This window comes from Bradysia coprophila, assembly GCF_014529535.1.
Source record: "Bradysia coprophila strain Holo2 chromosome IV unlocalized genomic scaffold, BU_Bcop_v1 contig_84, whole genome shotgun sequence".
Taxonomy (NCBI): domain Eukaryota; kingdom Metazoa; phylum Arthropoda; class Insecta; order Diptera; family Sciaridae; genus Bradysia; species Bradysia coprophila.
In genome coordinates this window covers 1,575,316-1,597,178 of record NW_023503376.1, presented here as the reverse complement: position 1 = coordinate 1,597,178, position 21,863 = coordinate 1,575,316, and the positions used below count along the sequence as shown (strand labels likewise).

General features: G+C 36.0%; 1 protein-coding gene across 3 annotated transcripts in view; it reads right to left on the bottom strand.

Annotated features, from left to right (window-relative positions):
- The window catches only part of LOC119072744 (dipeptidyl peptidase 4), a 124,318-nt gene that overhangs the window by 38,917 nt on the left and 63,538 nt on the right, over positions 1–21,863 (bottom strand). For all 3 annotated transcript variants that reach the window (XM_037178027.1, XM_037178029.1, XM_037178028.1), the window contains exons 3-7: positions 16,695–16,826; positions 13,982–14,045; positions 13,808–13,911; positions 13,543–13,741; positions 12,926–13,000 (exon numbers count right to left, since the gene is read on the bottom strand). In XM_037178027.1, the coding sequence (XP_037033922.1) occupies positions 12,926–13,000; positions 13,543–13,741; positions 13,808–13,911; positions 13,982–14,045; positions 16,695–16,735 (483 nt within the window). In that variant the 5' untranslated portion in view covers positions 16,736–16,826. The remainder of the gene's footprint in view (positions 1–12,925; positions 13,001–13,542; positions 13,742–13,807; positions 13,912–13,981; positions 14,046–16,694; positions 16,827–21,863) is intronic.

Sequence of the window (21,863 nt, the reverse complement as noted above, 5' to 3'; positions counted from 1 at the left end):
CAGGTCAAGTGCCGGCTATTCTCGAACCACCTGGGTGTTCTCGGCCAGATGGAAAACTTCCAGACGGAATGACTCTAATCCCATGGGCGAGAGGGAGGTCACTGCTGTGGGATTTTACATGCAGGGACACTTTTGCGCCTTCGTATCTGAATGGATCATCCAATCATGTCGGCTATGTAGCGAAACAAGCCGAGAGGAAAAAAATCAGTCATTATTCGGATTTGGCCCATCATTTCATTTTCATTCCTATTGCTACTGAAACATCAGGGGTCATAGGAAAGCTTGGAATGGATTTGATAAAAAGTATTGGAAGTAAAATTACTGATGCTACTGGTGAAAAACGAGCTACATCGTATTTAATTCAAAGAGTCAGCATCGCCATTCAGAAAGGAAATGTAGCTTCAATTTTGGGAACAATCCCACCCACGAGAGATTTGAGCGAAATATTTTATTTGTAAATTAATTATTATTATACGAAACAATAATTATCGATTATCGATATTTTTTTGATAATTTTCGATAAAAAAAGTCGATAATTATCGATTATCGATAATTGATAATTATCGATAATCATTTTCATTATCGCCCATGCCTACTTATGATGAGATCAGTTTATCTAAACTAATACTAGAAGTTTAATTTCTGAATTGAGTGATGCAATAGAAATTGGTTCTGCATTCGTCGCAACAAGTGAACCAGGCAATTACAATGAGGCATTACAGTCTTCGGAATGTGCGAATTGGAAAATGGCAATGGATGAAGAATTCAACTCGTTGAGAAAGAATCGAACGTGGGAACTGGTGCAATTGCCAGTTGGTGGACAACCGGTGGGTTTTTAAAGTAAAAGAAAAACCGAATGGTGAGATCGAACGGTATAAGGCGCGATTAGTCGTGCGTGGATTTACACAGGAATATGGCATTGATTACGAGGAAACGTTCAGTCCTGTCGTGAAGTTCACATCCATTCGCTCAATTTTTGCAATGGCGGCAGCAGAAAATTTAAAAATCAAACAATTCGACGTCACCACCGCTTTCCTCTATGGAGAATTGTCCGAAGAAATTTATATGCAGCAACCACAAGGCTACGAGGATGGAACAAACAGAGTGTGTAAATTGCTGAAAAGTCTTTATGGCTTGAAGCAAGCATCAAGGTGCTGGAATCAAAAATTTACGCAATTTCTCAACAATTTTGATCTGATAGGATCTAAATTCGATTTGAACTGTTACAGTGACTCGGATTATGGAGGTGATATGGACACTAGGCGGTCGACAACTGGATTTGTTTTGATGTTGGGCTCTAGTGCAATATCTTGGTCATCACAACTACAATCATGTGTGGCATTGTCAAGCACCGAGGCCGAATACATTGCATCAGCTCAAGCCATAAAAGAGTTGATCTGGGTAGACAATTTGCTTGGCGAGTTACTCATAAATTACGAATCGAAAACACTTTTCATGGACAACCAGAGTGCAATACGTCTTATCAAGAATCCAGTGTTTCACAAACGCACCAAACACATCGACATTATGTACCACTTCATCCGAGAGCGATATCGGGACGGTTTCTTTAAGTTGCTGAATGTTGCTGCCACAGAGCAAGTGGCAGACATACTTACAAAGGCGTTGACTTGAGAGAAATTTGTAAAGTTTCGTTCATTGATGGGAATAACGTAGATTTTTTTGTTTATTAATTAAAGGGTTTCCAAATAGTGGGGATGTGAAAATAATTTGGCAACACTATTTCGAGCGCAAATTGTTTATGCTCCAGCCTTCTGCTGGATATGTAATTCTTTAGTCTTTACTCATCACTTGTTGCGATTAGTCGAATAAACACTTTATACTTGATCATTTGAACTCAGTCTATTATTTCGTTCACCGTTGGTTCATCGAGTCGGTGGTCTTCTATTTTCAACAAAAGTAGGACAAATCGGGCAACTTTTGATGAAAAAGTCGGACAAGTGGGACCCCTGATATTTCCATAAAAACATGCGAATTAATTGGCTGAACAAATTCTATAGAGTGCATCGCACGTTTGTTATTATTATTGTTATCAAAAATTCTGATCAAAATGTTCAGACTGTTTAATAACACGGTGGGGTTGAACAAAACTTTAATTGAGTCACGACACCACCTCTGACTGTTCTTCATGTTCTGGTTGAGGAACTCGTGTACTAGACCAAACTGTACTCAGTTTCCGGATCCGCTGAGCCGTTTCGGAGAACCGTGGCCGTGTGGGACCCACGATTGTTGTCGCAACGTATAGAGGGACTAATTCTAAGCTAATTGATGTTAAAATGGCTCTCCTCGACAACCTGGCCACGTGGCTACAGCCAACTAAAGTCGAAAATTTGGCATTTTTGAATGGTGATATGTCGAAGACGCAGAGAGTTTGAAACTCGTTGAATGGCGATATTGGTAGAGGATTGCATGCACTATTAAACACCGTGAATGGATTTTACAAAAGTCATCACGAATTTTCGACTTTAGTTGGCTGTAGCCACGTGGCCAGGTTGTCGATAGAAGCCATTTTAACACGAATAAGCTTAGAATTAGTCCCTCTATCCGTTGTGATAACAATCTGTATTCAAATTGACAGAATACAGTTTCGTGTAGTACTCGAGTCCCTCAACCAGAACATGAAGATAAATCAGAGGTGGATGTCGCGACTCTACTTAAGCTTTGTTCAACCCCACCGTGATTAATAAAACGTTTTCATTTTGGGGTGAAAAGTAATTTCAATTAGATGTAGAAATTCTTTAATCCACCACAAAGCCAAAAATGAAATAATTTCAAAACTTAAACCAGAGAAAAACAAACTCTTTGAAGCATATATAAACTCATAGTCATTAAGTTCAACGAACCGCATACAAATAAACTTACACCGCACACATGGAAATAAATCAGAAAAGCCCTTCCCAAATTCCATTTCCTAAATACGACAGATCCGCTGAACATATTCGAAGAGTGTATGTTTCTACAACGAAAATGCGAAAAACAACAACAAAAAATTGAAAAAAAATAGCGTGCCGACAAATGGTCAAGGCCACTCAACAATTCCATCATCAAATTGTGTGGTTGATGACGCATAAAAACAAATCATGACAATCGGTCATTTTGTTTCTGTTTTTCCTCCGCTTTTTTCCCCCGTTGATTCTTTCACTGGGTAAGGGTATTATTATTTAAAAGCTCTTCCCTTTGAATAAATTTTGGCATTCGGGTTCTTATGTAGAAAGTATTGTACGCAGTACCGTACTTTCGTTTATTCCCTTGACTGAAAGTCAGGGTCTTACGAAAGAAAATACCCTTAAATGTCCGTAACGCTAAGTTCACTTTGATATTTTGAAAATGTTCTACATTGGCAAAAAACGTTAAATACAGAAAACGTCCGTACACTTGTGGACTCGATAACTCGAGTAATTCTTTACCGATTTGCAAAATTTTGGTTTTAATCGACGGAGAATGAAAATCATGAGGTTAAGTTCGTAGATGGGCAATATTGGGGTAATGAGATGGGAGTAATTCTCAAGAGAATTTTATTCCTTGTTACCGCGATAACTTCCCTAATTCTTATCAGATTTTCAAAATTTTTGTCTTAATCGACGAAGATTGAAACTCTTGAGGCTGAGTTTGCAGATGGATAATGTTCGAACAACGAGATGGGAGAAATTCTACACAGACGCTTTCTCTTGTTACCACGCGATAACTTGAGTAATTTTTACCCGATTTTAAATTTTTTTTGTTTTAATTGACAGAGAATGATATTGGAGTAGTGAGTTTGAAGTAATTGTAAACATAACTTGTTATACCACGACATTTTTGCAACGGATTTCCAGAAACAATTAAGAAGTACTTCCCAAAAGAGTTTTTGCTTGCTTGCTTGAGAAACCGATAGCTTGGATTCTCAGATGCTTCAAAAATCAATTTCGACCAGTAGCGTAATTCATGTGGTTAAACTCGAACATTGGAATTTAATTGGACTAGTAATCTGGGATATACGACAATTTGTGCGTGAAATCCGTATTCTTAAAAGAATTTTTTTCGTTCCTAAAATGTTTGAACGAGTGTGAACTTTGCGGCCAGAGCGAAGCGAGGGCCGTAATTCACACGAGTTATATTTTTTCAAGAGGTAGGCAGGAAATACGCCACCTTTTCAGCGCTTTTAGTAGACTATATAGGAGACTCATATTAGGTGTTAAATGTACCTCGCTGGACCTTCCACTCATTGCCTCATTGCACTTTTTAGGAGACAATTTTCAATCGTTGTAAATATTGTTTATTTGTATTCTTCTCAGTATATGTATAACATACTCAAAAATACCTCTCCCGATCACATCGTGTTATAATTTCATATTCCTTGATCTTGTATTGCTTGTGTGGACAACCAATGAAACGATTTGTTTAGTGTAAGTGGGTAGGGTAAATACCCTGGCACCTAAGCCTCTAGTGGGCCTGTTATGCGTAAACGATTTGTTTACGAAAATTTGTTTATTGTTTCCCCTTGCATTTCGGTCGTCGTTACCGACCATAATCATGGCTAAAACAATAAGTGATCATAAACGAATCGGCTCTACATGTTGAAGCTGAGCTTCACTTAAACTTACGTTACTTCTAATGTCACAACAATTTTGAATTAAATTCGATTTCTTGGCCGCAGATTATATCTGGGTTCAATATTGTGTTGATTGTTGTTGTTTGTGTTGACATGACCTATGTCAACATTTGTCAGAACATCTGTTGCAGGTGGGTTACTGTACAAAGTTGGTGCCGGAGGGTTTATATTCGGAGTTTTGGAGTTGTTTTTTATGATGTTGAAGAAGACTGGAGAAATGTGCGCTGCATCTCATAATTTCATATTTTCCATGCTTAGGCTTATGAATATTTGAACGAGTGTGATCTTTGCGGCCAGAGCGAAGCGAGGGCCGTAATTCACACGAGTTTAATTTATTCAAGAGGTAGGCAAGAAATATGCCATTTTAAAAGCTCATATTTATTGGATGCAAAACATCGCTCGCTGAACCTTCGATTCACGCAGCTCCTCAGAAAATTAAATTAATTTTGAGTTTTCTAAACGCCCAGTGAAATGTAGCAAATAGACCATTCTTGTTGCGCTTTTTCATCTGACTATAATTTTGTGTTCTTAAAAACACAAGCTTTTTTAAAAATGGTAAGACAACTGGGACAGGAATTATTGAAAGTATTGATAGTCAGTCAAGGGAAATGACCCACCCAAGTGGTGGGGCCTAGTAATACATATATTCGACTTCTTAAGTTACTCGTTTCGCCAACTTTTTTGTTGCCATATTCCGGAGAGAAAATTATAGAATGTTATCAAAAGATGAAAATGCTTTGTTTTTGCTGTTGTGAAGATATTTTCAGAATTTTGTTGACAATATTGCTGTCAATCTAAAACTAACTTTACGAAGCATTGGAATGTCTGGTTGGTTTTTCTCTCAGCATTTTCCATATCACGTGCAATGTTTGTATTATCTTCTATGTGGGAGTTGACGTTCAGAACAGTAGATAGACTTTTTCCATTTATTTTCCTATTTATCTACGAATCGTATATGCTTTCCGAATGTGGTTTATTTTCGCATATCATTAGAAGCACTTAACTTTTTCACTCTGACACAGAAATATTTTTCTGTTTGTAAAAACACTGTGCATATATTGGATAGCACTTATGTTCTCTGGAATTGGGAATAACGATTGGAAAATTTTACTATTACCAAAATGGTATTCATTGTATAAGGTTTCCGAATCAATATTTGACAAAAAATAAATAAAATTAAATTAAATGTGACCTCGTCAACATTGAAAATGAATACCAATTTCGACATAGTCTGGATCAAAAAATGTAAACAAAATATTTTGATTACGAAAGGGGTGTAAGCCCCTCAAGTGTCACTTCGGAAGGATATATTTAACATTAGTGGATGTTCAACGTATGAGCGATCTGTAATTACATTAAAGGCTGCGAAAGTATTTCATTACAAGAGGTAACAAAGGCAAACTCAGAAATGGATTTTTTGCAACAAGCCTCAGAGTGAGTTTGTGAGTACACCCCTTCAAAGAACACACATCGATTCAGAGACCTATTGGGAGTTCAGAACAGCGTTACAAACTTCATTGAGTGGACATGTTTTGATCGTAACGATACGACACTGAATGTATTAAATTCAGCGAATGAGAAGTTTTCAGCACGAGCCGGAAATGAGCGACGAAGTCGCGATATTTCAGCACTAGATAAATAAATCTCATTGTTGACTTGAAAGGAATTTACGTAAAATGAGCCGAAAATATTCGACAAGCAATGGATCTTTCCCACAGGGGGTAAGCTGCTGAGTAGTGGTCAACTTTCGCATTGAGCAGGCAATGAAGTTATTGGTAGTATGCGAAGGAAAATCTCTATCTCTGTACTAATTAAAAAATCTAGTACTTGTCGGTTTTTAGAACAATATCAACGCTTTAAACTTAACGTCCCTATTCGATACTAGTACCTAAAGTTCAGTTCAGTAGTAGAATTTTCGTCAGCGATTTTTCTTCTTCTTCTTCTTGAAGAAGTTTAACAGCTGAAGTGCTTATTTTCGAGTAGGGTTACGGCACCGGTTACGAGTTTTCTGTTGGAATCGGCAGGATTCTGGACAAAAGGTTCGAGTAGAAACAACGATTTTATGAAAGAAAGTTTAATGAGTCCGAACATGACGAATATATAATTTTGACTGACTACAAATATATTTGAACCAACCTTCCAGACTTCTTGTAAATTCTCAAAACAATATTTGACTATGCTGCTATGAATTGCTACATCGCTATGAATTGCTACGCTGCTATGCATTGCTATGCTTTTGTGTAGCCACGCCATGCTACGCCGCTATACAATTCTATGCCACAATGCAATTCTATGCCACAATGCAATTCTACGCCTCGCTCTGCCAAATTACGCTTGATGAATTCGTTTCAACACGACCTAATGAACGTCCCTGGGCCCATAACCTGTTGGAATCGGCAGGATTCTGGACAAAAGGTTCGAGTAGAAACAACGATTTTATAAAAGAAAGTTTAATGAGTCCGAACATGCCGAATATATAATTTTGACTGACTACAAATATGTTTGATTGCTATGTTAATCTCCAACATTCCCTTCATTTTAGTTCCGAGCCAGGTTTTATCTCGCTCACGCACACACTGGCATCACTCTTTTTTACTGCTCGTATCTTGCGGAAGGCTCGTAACCGGTACCGTTACCCTATTATCTGCAGTTACGATAAAAAAGCGATAAATAGACTCGGTACTGGCAACATGCTTGCCGTCAATACTGAAAGGTCAATACTACAATTTTATTTATGGTTTACGGTTTAGCTCCAGAGTTAAAAATATAATAAAATTGAAATGACCCCCAGTCTGACAGCGGCCGTTGGTAATAAATTCATCAGTACATCTGAAAAGATCGAAAGACATAATTTCCTTTTCGACACGTTATCACTGTTACGTAGTCTAAATTCAAAGTTTTCGGACGCATATATTGCCTTCATTTATCAAATAAACAATAAGAAAGGTCGGATAGAAACGCCCTCCATTTGCTGTAGAATTTCCGTTCTACTAAAATATAATCTAAACCAAATAGGCAATTTAAAATAAATGAAATTCCAGAAAAGTGTACAATGTCCACAATGTCCATTAAATTACGTTTTATAGCGCTCCTAAAACTGCTCGGGAAATGTCAAAGAAATCTGAAAGTCCAAATAATTTGAAAATACAAATCATAAAAACGAACCATTAGCACTGAAATCCATAAACATATCCACGAAAACGAAGAAAAAATAAACATAAACTTTCACAGCAATTAATTAATATTCACCCAAAAAGCATATGCCTATTGCTTATGTAAATTAGTACACCCAGCTACAGGGAAGTTTCTTACATAAATTTCATATCAAAGGCCACACACTACATGAACTAAATTTACATTCGGAATAATATTTCTTTTCATTTGATAAGTTTCTGAGCGCGGCTGTGTTCAGTTTATTTACTTTCTTTGCCATTTTTTTGCAATTTAAAGAGGAATAAGCATAAAAAAAGAAAGAAAAACTTTCGTATCATTAAAATAATGTTGTCTAATCGGCTTTAATGTAACCCATGAAAGGTTGGTTGTATTTCCGGTTTGGAGAAGGGTATAAAATGTGAAAAATATATATCTGTATACGCCAAACGTGACGTCATTGTAAAATCCCTATTTTATTTATGTTGTTTTTCATTTTATGTTTATGTTTATGGCCATGGATACAAATATAGAGTTTTATGTTTTGTACATTGGCGGTCACAATCGTTTCTGTGTAAAATTGGAATTTTCGAAAATAGGAAAATTATTGTGTGTGGACTCAATGTTATGAGTGTCAAGTGTAAGCGATCATTTCAAGAAACATAGCCAAGTTTTATGGCGACAATCAATTTCATTCTTGTCACTTGTATTTAATTTCGAAAATTATGGTTACAAAGAAAGAATGGCAATGGCAAGAAAATTGATTCATCGCCCACGGAAGACGAAAAATGTTTCTTCCGGCACTTTAGTACTAAAGTTTAGGTACTAGTTTCGAAGTGGAACATGTGTTCTAAAAATCGAGAAGGTACTAGATTTGTGGATATACACATTTGCTTTCATACTCCCATTGTCACCAAAAACGTTATTGCCTGCACTATGTTATAAAGTTGACAATTACTGCTGATTTAGCAGCTCTTTCCGCATTGTCTTAAAATGTCAAATTCGTATTTGCTGCTAAATTTTCTCAATTGAAATGAATCACTCAAAGAAAATTGGTAGCAAATACAAGTTTGACATTTTAAGACGTTGCGAAAAGAGCTGAAAACTAAAAACATTTCTCGTTCATTTTACATTGCTATCTGAATCCGGAGTTACATATCAGTTTACCTTACTCGGAAATGACGGCTTTAGGCCAGGCCTATTTTCGTGAAATTGATTCTTGAAGATTTTTGAAATTGAAAATTTTTCCAAATGTTCGAAATTCTATAATTCTAAATTCCCAAAAAAAAATTTTTAAATCCAGTCCTTGTCAGACATGCATTTCAATAGAAATGTATTTCTAACATGCTAACGATTGATACCAATGCATACCAATTTGATTGACTCGGAGTCGGAGTGTCTTCATTTTGATACCATAAATGTAATTATGTTAAGCTGTCTGGGATAACCATGGAAAAAATACAATACAGTAGATCTAACCTCGTTAGAACACTCCTGACGTTCGAAAACGACAGCTAAAACAAAAATTTTCGTCTTAGATAGTGTAACAATGTATGTGGTAATATAGGTTTCAAACTGGTAAGCCCACGGACTATCGATCTATTACAAAAGCAAACCATAAAATTCTGCTTACAAAACCGGCCCATACTTCAGACTGATATATTCTTTGTAAACGTTTTCCCATAAAAAATTACAGTCTGACTGCCTGACGTATTTATATTTCCACGTCATCAAGCAAATAAATCTTTTTTATTGCTCTTTTCCTCTTTCCTCTTTCCCATTTCTTAGTAACAATCATAAGATGCTCTGAGTTTCACATTAAACTTTCTGTTATGCAATTCATTAATGTAAGTTGTACGATATGAAATGCGAAAAGTAAAAATTATCTGCATTGTTCACATCTATGCTTTATAAAGTGGAGTAATTGTTTTTAAAGTTAGTTTTTCTTTGAGGGTACTACACTACATTCGTTAACGCAACACACAAGAATTTTCTTTTGGCATCAAAGTTAAACAGAGAAAAAATGGCACGATAAGAAATTAAAGTTTGAATTTCGTTAATATTAAATTGCTGCAAAATGAAATTGTTTAAGCATAAACTTGGCTGATTGTTTTGCATGTTTCTTTTTATAGTGTTTGTCATAAAAGAAACTTTACGATGTTTCGGAAAATCTCAAATATAACAACAAAATGAGTTATGGCGATGTGACTGAGTCAATATTAACAAAACCCTGGACGACTGCGAGTTCATTGTGTTGACTTGTTTAAATAGTATTGGGAAAGTTCTCGTTTTATTCACCATGTAGAGTAAATAGAGCAGAAGGAGCAGGTCCTTTTTCAATTTGACGCCATTTCCTATTTTTTGGCCACTTTGAGATGCGCCTTTTGGCAGCCAAACTGGCGCTAAGAAGCAAAGATAGTGGAGAAGCGGAGATAGACGAGAATAAGAAGTAGAGGAAAAGGAGGATAGAGGAGAAGAAGAGACAGATTTACAGTACAGCGAACCGTAATTTAACAGTCAACTTTCAAAAAATAAATCAAAACATCGATGGCTCATACTGTCACCCTATTAATTTAAAATGTTTGTACCAGTAACAGTTTGAATCTATTCGCCAAACGTTATGCATGAGGCCAATGCAGGGCAAGTAATCCTGTCTAATAAATTTTAATCGCTCTACGTCAATCATGAGTTGAAAAGCATCCGAAATGTATATCTAATTTGGTTGGTTCAGTTTTGCATTTAAAAGCCACAGAGCTGTTGAGTTTGTGTAAAAAAGGGGACCACTTATATTATTCACAGAAAGTATTCCACGATGAATTAATTTAGCCACAACGTGAAAGCTGTTAGAATATGATATGACCGGTGCACTTTAGAGAAAATGGAAAATTTTATAGCAAACTTAATAATCTCATTATTACGTGTGTTACGTGCGAGTATAAAAAAAACTATCCCAACAAAAATCTCTTCGAGAAAAGTGTGACGCAGTCTTTGAAATACATTTTCTAAAATGAATGATATCTCTAGAGTTGACGCTTTCAGCTTCGTTAAGCAAAAATTAAATTTTACACCCAATTTTAGTTCAAACAAGCTGGCTTAGGTTTTCTAGGCAAAGTGGCAAATGTTCAGGAACAGACCAGCAAGAAAATGTATCTGCCACATGCGACGCAGATTTTTTTGGTAAAATTTTGGTTGTTTCCAGTCAAATTTTTTTTTTTGTAAAAATTATTTGGCAGATGATGAGAAAAACTAAGCCAGCTTGTTTGAACTAATTGGGTGTAAAATTTAATTTTTGCGTAACAAAGCTGAAAGCGTCAACTCTAGCGATATCATTCATTTTAGAAATTGTACGTCAAAGACTGCGTCACACTTTTCTCGAAGAGATTTTTGTTGGGATATCAGTCGTTTTAGAAGTGCTTTTTAGAACGAAATTCGAAAATTTGACGAAATTCGAAAATTTAACGAAAATCGAAAATTTAACGAAAATCAAAAATTTGACGAAAATCGAAAATTTGACGAAATTCGAAAATTTGACAAAATTTGACGAAATTCGAAAATATGACGAAATTCGAAAATTTGACGAAATTTGAAAATTTGACGAAAATCGAAAATTTGACGAAATTCCAAAATCTGACGAAATTCAGAAAATCTGACGAAAATCGAAAATTTGACGAAAGTAATTCTCTATCTGCCACCATTCAAGAAATATCTCCAAAACCCCAATTGACCCACCCATTTCCAACTTTCGACATTTTTCACATATGCCCCTCTGTTCTACTCGTAAAACTCTGAGACTTTGCCGAAGAAAGTAACTCTCTATCTGTCACCATTCAAGAAATACCTCTAAAAACATAATTGACCCACCCATTTCCAACTTTCGACATTTTTCACATATGCCCCTCTGATCTACTCGTAAAACTCTGAAACTTTGCCGAAGAAAGTAATTCTCTATCTCTCATAACCCAAAAAAATATTAGTCCTTTCATCCTACGCTCGAGTAGCTCAAAATTTGGTCACTCTAATCACTCTAGCTCAAACGAATCTGCCCCGATTTTTTAAATTATTTTTTGTTCGAATCGTGTTACGAATACCTTTCATTTGATGGGTCGCACGCCTCTGTAGGTTTCAATACAGCTAAGCTACAGCCGAAAACGCGTTCCCAACCCTCGAAAACCACACTCAGAAACCACTTCGAGGCCAATAAAACAAAATTCTGGTTTTTCCTGTGGTAATGGCGTATCACATTTTCATTTTTATGCCCACCCTGAGGTACCTGCAAAATTTCATGGAGATTGGCTGACTAGTTTCCGAGATCGACCGTCGATAGATAGACAGATAGACAGATAGATAGAAACATACAGAGTAAGTTGAAAGATTTTGATTGTTTGGAAAACGTTAATTTGGTGCATTTTGTATGAAAAGTGACCAATTTCAAAACGATGTATCTCCGGCAATTTTAAAGCTACATAGTCGAGTGATAGCTCGTTTTGCTCGCATTTGAAGCGCGAATAAGATAGAATAGGATTTGTGGTTATACAGACCAAAGGAAAGAAACTTAAATTCTCGCCTATATATAGTTGCCGCGTCTCAACAAAATTTCTTCGTTCTTTTTTTGGAAGTTAGACTGCGTCAAGTCCTCCGCTAACGCTTCGGACATGATGAAATAAATAAAGTCGGACGGATTGTTTTATTGCTTTATACACGTTTCACGTTATTCAATATTCCTTCCACTCTAATAGTAGCCAACATGTACAAATACTACGTAATCAGAGCAACACAGATTAACTTAAACGACAAGCAATTGAGGGAGAGGAGATCAAGATTATAACATTAGACCGGTAAGTGAGTCATAACAGCATGAGTTCCAAATGTGTAGCAAAGTATAAAATACGATGTGAATGTTTGTGGATCAAGTAAAATGATTTTAATTCGGCAATTATACTGCACTAGGGATGTCATCGAAAATCGATATATCTCGCAGCTGTTCACACATTGTAGCTTCAACATACCAACCCCCAATATGATAAAAATATACAAGAACTATAGTGAACAAAGAGCGGTGGATTTTTGACACGAGTCTGTTTCAGACATCGTCAAACATTCGTTCCATTATGATGAGTTGGGGACTTAATTTACGAGAGAAACCGTTAATATATTTAATTGACTCACCTGTTTCACGTTATGTTTAAATAAAACGTATCCCAAATCCGCAGTACATTGATAGCCCTTTACGTTAAGTTGTCTCTGTAATGGAAAATATGAATCTGTGTAAATAGTTGAGTTTCACTCAGGGCCATATAGATCATTTTCATTATACGGTACTCGTCAACGTAACCCCACTTAATTTTTCGTCAAGTAGTCCTTAACCTCAATCAATTGACGGTAACTGCGTTCAATTTACTGGTTTTTCGCATGAAAATCGTTCATTCAATTCATTCGATATTATTCGACATGTCTGACAGTTGGGATCGTGTCTGACGTTTACAAGGTCATGAAAATGATCTATAGTTATCTCTAAAAAAATTGTTCTCAAATATTAAGAGCGATGGACCCTTTGCAAATTTGTAGCCTACATTTAGGTGGAAAAATATTCGTTTTTAGATGATTTTTCTGTACCAAAATCTTTTTTAACCATTAAAGCACGCAAAAATGAGTTACTTTTAAAGGAAAATTTGGCTTGTGGGTACCAACTTATCCTAACTTATCAAAATAATATTTTTTCGCCTATTCTTAGGCTACAAATTTGCAACGGGTCCATTGCTCTGAACAACTAAACTAAACCTTACCAATGTATGATTAGTAACCAATATATTAACTGAATCGTTGGCAGTGTCCAGTACAGCTAAACCACCATCATCTGATTGGAAAACAAATTTCGTACGCGATACCCAAGTTGGTGGTAAGCGATTCGGCGTCAAATCACCTTGCAAATATTCATCTAATAACATTCGACGACCCGACCAATAAAGTAACTCGTCCACATATCTGAAATGAATATGCGAAATTAGTGAGACAAAGAAAATTATTTTCGAATTTTTCGGTTTGAATTACCCTAAAAGGTATATCGCTGTTACGATGCCTGCTATTACAAAACTGATTACGAGTAACGATAGAACAATGCTTTTCCAGTTGTGTGTATCGTCGTATTCGAGATCCTAGTCATTTGAAAACATTCATCAAATTAATCTGCTCAGAAAGAGAGAAACGAAAAACGGCTCAACTTACTTCTTCGTTTTTGTCTTTCGGATCTGCTACTTGTAAAGTTTCGTCTGGTGGCAGACGCCACGACCTGAATAAAATTTTAATATCATTACATACGATTGATAACACTATGGGATCACACATTAATTCGACATCAATCATTTCGTACAAATGTTCAAAGAATACGCAATCAAACCAACAACCACAGACCAACTAACACCGATGATTGGTTAGAAGTTCGTTGCTGCATAACAAAGTTCGCAAACATGTTTTTAAATCTTTTTCTGCTTTTCAGGATAGTGTTTGGTATGTGGATATATATCCATGCCCAACATATACGTACAGTTGTTATGCATATGAGTGGGAGTATATTTCAAGGAGTTATACAAACCATTGACCAAGAGTAAGAGTTGATGAAGAAATTAGATTTATGTGGATTAGATGGAGGGATTCTTAGCATGACGGACATAGATTCAACTCGGATAATAGCGATAAAATAGATTTTTGGAATTCTGTGGCGGAATTGAATTCTTTCGGCCTTTTTATGATACCGTAATGAGGAAGATTATCGCAAGCACTTTAAACAACAATTTTCGCACTTGTGCGAAAACTCTTTTTTCTGCACTCTAAAGTGTTGCCAGGAGAGTCTTTTATATATTCAGACCGAAGTGATGTTAACGAACCTTTTATCCGCTATCCGGGAGTTTCGCAGTAATACTATAACAGCAAACCTCTCCCACATAGGTTAGTCTTCCACCCAGAAAGACTAAAGAGCAACGCAAATGTTGTAAATGTTGCAACAAAAGATTTGTCACGTCTCAACACATTTTTACGTATAGAAAATCGTTGCAGTTAAGAGGAAGAACTCAAAAAATTGCTTTAAATATGCTCCGCCGTCCTCAAAAATTTTTTGTTACTAACGTGCGGGCATGATTATCATGGAAAATGCAATTACATTTTTCTAATGATTCGCTTAACATGCCCATGCATAAAGATAAGACTAGTTTCCTTACATTGAGACTGTATGCCACTGTATGTTGAGACGTGGCAAATGTAAAAGAGTGTTGTTGTCGTTTACATTTGCATGGTTTTTGTGTCTCAGTGGAAAGACAATATAGTTTCTGTCGTTTATTTTTCAAGTCACAGAATTGCATGAAACGTTTTATGAAACACGAATCGAATGCTGGAGAGGGATTACTGTGCCAATTCTCTTTTCTCAATTCTATGTGAACTCTACCGACGAAATACGATTCACAATTTCACTGAAAAAGGTCGCTGCAACCACGCAAATGTCAACAGAAAAATAAATAATTTTTTCCGCGACGGATTTGGGCGGATTTTAGTCAAATAGAATATTCAGTTTTTCAATCGGCTTGACGATAAGAGTCTTAAAAAAGGGATATGATGAAACAATAGCAATCGTTTTTTCAAACCATCATCTCGAACAAAAATATAGGGCGAATGAAAAACTGATTACTGTTCCGGAGTCCTGAGGTCATACGATGGCATTTTATTTGTTGCAGCAACGCGACATCTTTCAGTGAAATAGTGAATCGTACTCTGTCGGTAAAGTTGACATTGAATAGAGGAAACTCTGTTAAATATCCATCAAATGTCATAGCAGTGAAGTTGGTTCACAAAAAAAAATTAGATCGTTCACAGTAGAGCCTTAGTTTCCAAACAACATCTATCTAGTGCTGTAATAAACCTTCATATGATTGTTGTTGCATAAATAACTATTTCGATTCGCTTATTTGAATTTGTCGTATTACAGTGAGTAAATCTCTAAAATGTTTGATTTCAGTATATTTAGCTAATCCTTCTGTCACATCTTTTAACAGCTTTTTACGTTTTAGTACAAAATTAGGTTTTTTTTTTCACCGATGTTATTATAAAGATGAACATATTTGTATAAAATGATAAACATTTGGTGTGATAAAAAAGTATTTCACCGAATGTTCGTTTTCAAATGCATTTGCGGCATTCGATATAGTTTCTTTTTTTGCTGGGATTGGGTTTTTGCTACTGGGAGAGAAAACGTACTAAAACGTAAAAAGCTGTCAAAAGATGTGACAGAAGGATTAGCTAAATATACTGAAATCAAACATTTTAGAGATTTACTCACTGTAATTTTCCACGTTATGCACAGACACATAAATAAATAAAGGAAGAAAAATGAAATGCTTAAAATTTTCAATATATTCATTGCAGGTGAAGCTAGCTAACACGTAGGTGGATGGTGGTTATGTTAGAGAATGGGTGTATACTATGCAAAATATCCCAACTTATCCCACACAAAAACCTTGAATATGTTGCTCAATGTGCATTCAGAAAAGAACTTATGATTAAATGCAAGAAACGTGATTTAATTTTCAATTTAGATTTATGATGCATCGTTCTGAATATTTTCCAGTCCGTCTAGTTTGTAGACTACTAATAAAAAGATGATACAAATCGTCAAGATTTGCAAGAAATTGTAATTCATACCGCAATGTGAGGGGAGCTAAGAGCTTTTCAAGTGTATTTCAACCAACGATAAAACGTTACGTTGAAACGTTGAAAGGAATTCGTCTTTATGAATTATAATCTTTCAAGAAGGGAAAAACAATTGTATTTGATGAAATATAAATGGAAACTGGTAAATTAGGTTGTTTTTTTCATCAGTGGAAATGTTTCAAAATGATTGTCGATTGTCTTTCAAAAGTAATTACAATTTCAAAACAAAAAGTCTACTTACCCACCGCCGCCTCCTCCCCCACGATCTGCAACAGCATGCATGGCACAGGCCCAAGGAGCCTATGAGACTTTCTTGCTCCCCCGCCACGCTTGCCTCTTTAGGTATGTCAGTGCCTAACCGCGTACCAAATACCTGGAAAGAAACAACAGAAAAAATGTTTAAGTCATGAGTGATAAGGAAATACGCAACAGGTCAATGATATGATGGTACCAACTACAATCTACATATATTTAACATTGACTGACATCTGTCTACATTGCTCGTCTGTGGTATTATCATAAACTAGTGAATTACTGACTATGCTATGACTGCAAATGGTCAGATTATTCTTTTGGCTGAAAGTCTGGGTCTTACGACAGAAAATCACTTGAAACAAGAAGCAGATAAACGTGAATTTTGAGAGCAAAAAATGTTATAAAAGAAAGTCCTCAAAGAATTTTCGGCTAGTAGTAATTTCGCGCCGTATGGGCGCGAAATTACACTATTAAAGTAGGAATCTCGCGCCACGCGAAATTCCTACTTTATTAGTGCAATTTCGCGCCCATAATAAATTTCTTGCTGATAGGAATCTCGCAACGTCTCAGTTGCGATGCAGGCATCCTAACATTTTGTAAAAGGAAAATCCACACTTTCTATGTCGGGATACCGGTATCCTTGATACAAAATACGTGTATCTCAGTTGGAATACCGGTATCCTAACGTTTTGTAAAAGGAAAATCCACACTTTCTATGTCGGGATACCGGTATCCTTGATACATAATACGTGTATCTCAGTTGGGATACCGGTATCCTAACGTTTTGTAAAAGGAAAATCCACACTTTCTATGTCGGGATACCGGTATCATTGATACAAAATACGTGTATCTCAGTTGGGATACCGGTATCTTAACGTTTTGTAAAAGGAAAATCCACTCGTTCTATGTCGGGATACCGGCATCCTTGATACAAAATACGTGTATCTCAGTTGGGATACCGGTATCCTAACGTTTTGTAAAAGGAAAATCCACACGTTCTATGTCGGGATACCGGTATCCTTGATACAAAATACGTGTATTTCAGTTGGGATACCGGTATCTTAACGTTTTGTAAAAGGAAAATCCACTCGTTCTATGTCGGGATACCGGCATCCTTGATACAAAATACGTGTATCTCAGTTGGGATACCGGTATCCTAACGTTTTGTAAAAGGAAAATCCACACTTTCTATGTCGGGATACCGGTATCCTTGATACATAATACGTGTATCTCAGTTGGGATACCGGTATCCTAACGTTTTGTAAAAGGAAAATCCACACTTTCTATGTCGGGATACCGGTATCATTGATACAAAATACGTGTATCTCAGTTGGGATACCGGTATCTTAACGTTTTGTAAAAGGAAAATCCACTCGTTCTATGTCGGGATACCGGCATCCTTGATACAAAATACGTGTATCTCAGTTGGGATACCGGTATCCTAACGTTTTGTAAAAGGAAAATCCACACGTTCTATGTCGGGATACCGGTATCCTTGATACAAAATACGTGTATTTCAGTTGGGATACCGGTATCTTAACGTTTTGTAAAAGGAAAATCCACTCGTTCTATGTCGGGATACCGGCATCCTTGATACAAAATACGTGTATCTCAGTTGGGATACCGATATCCTAACGTTTTGTAAAAGGAAAATCCACACTTTCTATGTCGGGATACCGGTATCATTGATACAAAATACATGTATCTCAGTTGGGATACCGGTATCCTAACGTTTTGTAAAAGGAAAATCCACACTTTCTATGTCGGGATACCGGTATCCTTGATACAAAGCTCTAGGGTGTTAGAATAAAATTCGCATCTCCAAAATTTATGTGCCTGATACTCAACTGAATCTACAGCCAATTTATCGCCAGGTACTCGTAAAAATTCTCTAAATCAAGTTAGCCATTGAAAAATGTATGGACGCGAAATTCCACTATAATATGTGTAATCTCGCGCGGCGCGAAATTACTCGTTACCGAATTTTCCTTTAATTTTCAAGGATTTACTTTAATTTTTAAAGATTTTATTCTCAAAATGTCTTTGGGAATTTTAAACGAATTTTGACACCTCCAACAGTTCGTAACGATAAGCGCACCATGACTTTTTTAAACTCGAGTAACTCATTAACAATTTTCAAGATTTTTATTTTAATCGACGAAGAATGAAATACTTGAGGTTGAATTCGAAGTTAGGAGATGGGACTAATTCTAAACAAAATTTTCTATCTGGCTGCCACGATGACTTGAGCAATGTCTCACACAATTTTTAAAATGTTTGTTTGAGACGACCATGGATTAAGTACTTGAGGAACTTGAGCATTAACGAGTGTGAATTTTGTAACTAAGTTAAACTCACACGAGTTTTATTTTACAATAAGTCTTTTAAGCTAAGACAAATTATACCTAGCCCGGTATTTTTTACGATTAAATGTGTTCCCAACATTAGATTGTACAATTTAACACCAATACATGCACGCGTTACGCTTTGGTCAGTTCAATTTACCCACTTAATTAAGAGGGCTAACACATTCTAACTAACATTTCGCATTTCATGTTGGAACCACATATTTTACGTTATCGTAATCATTCAATAAGATTAACATAACGTCAACGCGAGACAACCATCGAGATTCAATCTTTCGGTCTTACAGCGAACTAATTCAATTAAATCAAAGTTCTGCTGCTTTCAGGGCCTATTGTTTGGGAATTAATTCCCAAAATTCCCAAATATTCCCAAATATTGAACTGAATTAAAGAAGTCGTCTGTAGAGACGCAGACGTCTTTTCACTCAGGAACTACCCTAAATATTTGAACGATCAGTGGATGTTATCGTTATAAAATTTTTAATACACAAAATGACCTGTTTTAAGCCATTGGAGGAAACCCAAAAAAATTAAGTGTTAAGTGCAATGAAAATAAGGTTCCAAATGAGGTTCCAAATTTTTGCTTTGACTTCAAAAATCTTGTCATCTAAGTCCCTAAATTGATTTCAGATAAATTAATCTGGTTTTAGTCGGCCATAATTCTAGAAAAGAGATGATCCAGTAGAATCGAGTCCGTAGAACGGCAATTATTTTCTATCGTTTTCTCTTCTTCAAGTCTTCCGATATAAATAACGCTTTGCTACTTCGCGAATAGATGTCGTTCATGGCTTATTTTTTGGTAATATTTGATAATTTTGGGAATATTTGTGATTTTTTGGGAATATTTCGAAATATTTGGGAATTCCGGGAATATTTGGGAAGTAGAAGATTGGAGAAGTGTAGACGATAGAAAATATCAGCTCAGAGGGATTCTTTTGAATTTCGACTGACCGAAATCGGCCCCATTTTTTTCGGAACTTTCTTATATGTAGTAGTAGTATATAAGAAAGTCCCGCAAAAAATAGCGCCGATTTCGGTCAGTCGAAATTCAAAGGAATACCCTCTAAAATAAACTCCTGATGGATGACATTAAATGTCAGTGGCAATTAGACACGATTCATAAAGCCTGGTTGACAACAATACAAAAAAAGAAGCCTAACATTTCGGTAGAATATATTCAAAAGGATCAATTATGAATGAATGAATGAATCTTTATTTCACCGCCAAATACTGGCTGAATAAACGAAAATACAATAAATTAACAGTTTACAACTTAAATTAAACAAAATTACAGCAATGACAATGACTCTATGGGAGCTAATCTCAACCATATAGAAAGTCTACAGTCAACTAATACAGATCTACTAATGAAACTCAGTAGATGTGTCTTCGGCCAAGGCCGGGAATATTATGATTTATTGACGCATTGTACATGGTATATATAGGCTGGATCACAGGCTACTTGATGCTTGACAATTCAATGGCAAACTGTGATCACCACAGATACTTCCCCCTTTGAAGAAATTTTGTTGGTCCAAGTCGATCGTCTGTGTCACGTGGATTTGGGACGAGATTTCACAGCAGGACCATAACTTGTGTTTGGATAGGGATTTGATGTGGTGGATTGGTTGGAGCCACGGATGTTCGGGTTTGAGTGATTTCTGAAGTCGCTTGCTTGTCGAGTTGTGTGTCCAAAACCATTTGAATGTTGGTAACCGGTGTATGACGTGAGGTACTTTGAAAATTTTGAATCTGTTTCATAGCGGTAGGATCCATAAGGTTACCTAATAGCTGTGAAAACAGTTGGTTTTTCGAAAGTTTTGTTACTTTGAAATTTTGTGTCTTGATTAGATTGGTGACAATCTAATAAGATTTGATTCGAGAATTCATTATATCGAATTTTGGATCTGTTTAAATTTGGGTTTAATTTTGAAACAGATTATCTCGAAAATGATTTTATTTCGGATGAAGATGAATTTTCTCCGATGTTGGAAGATTGGTTATGTTTCCAACTCTTTATTTAATTTCAAATTAATTCAGATTAAGAGATTGTACAACCTCATAATTTCGTGAAATGACATTGTCCACGGCTTTACCCGGAAAATGACAAGATGTCATTCATTTAACTGCTATTTTTACAGTTTTTAATGGGCGAAAAATGAAGTGTTGTTGTCTTAAGTCTGATAGACGGTGTTTGGTGCTTGTCTCATTCTACGTGGAATGTTATTTGAATATATGACAGCACGAAACATTCCGGAATAATTTTAATTTTTTAAAATTTATTCCAATTGTTGTGGAGCTTTTTTACTGCCATTTAATTTGCAGGAATACGCACTGCACGAAATGTACTTATATTAGATGGTTATAGCTGTCTGTGGTAGCAGACTTTAGGCAGTATAATTGTCATGTACATTTCGACTGATATTATATATGTGACTCATTGAACGGTTGTATGTACGTTTGTACGATTCTACGGTCAATGAGTTTTAACCTATTGGCGCCGGTTTAGTGGTTTAATATCAGATTTTGTAATTTATGTCATTCGTGAACTTGAATTTGTTGTGTGTCAATTCAAGGGTGTTGAATTTATACACGATGACTTTTTATTCTTTACGTTCTATGATGGTAAGAACTTGTGAAACTAGTTTACATGGAAAAAGGATGTGTTATCGCACAATGGATAACTCATTGGATCAATTTTCATGTATCAAGTATTTTCGATTACAACTTTAAGAAACAAAAAGTTTCAATCCTCGACACGCTTCGGTTTTGCTTAAACGGTTCCGTCG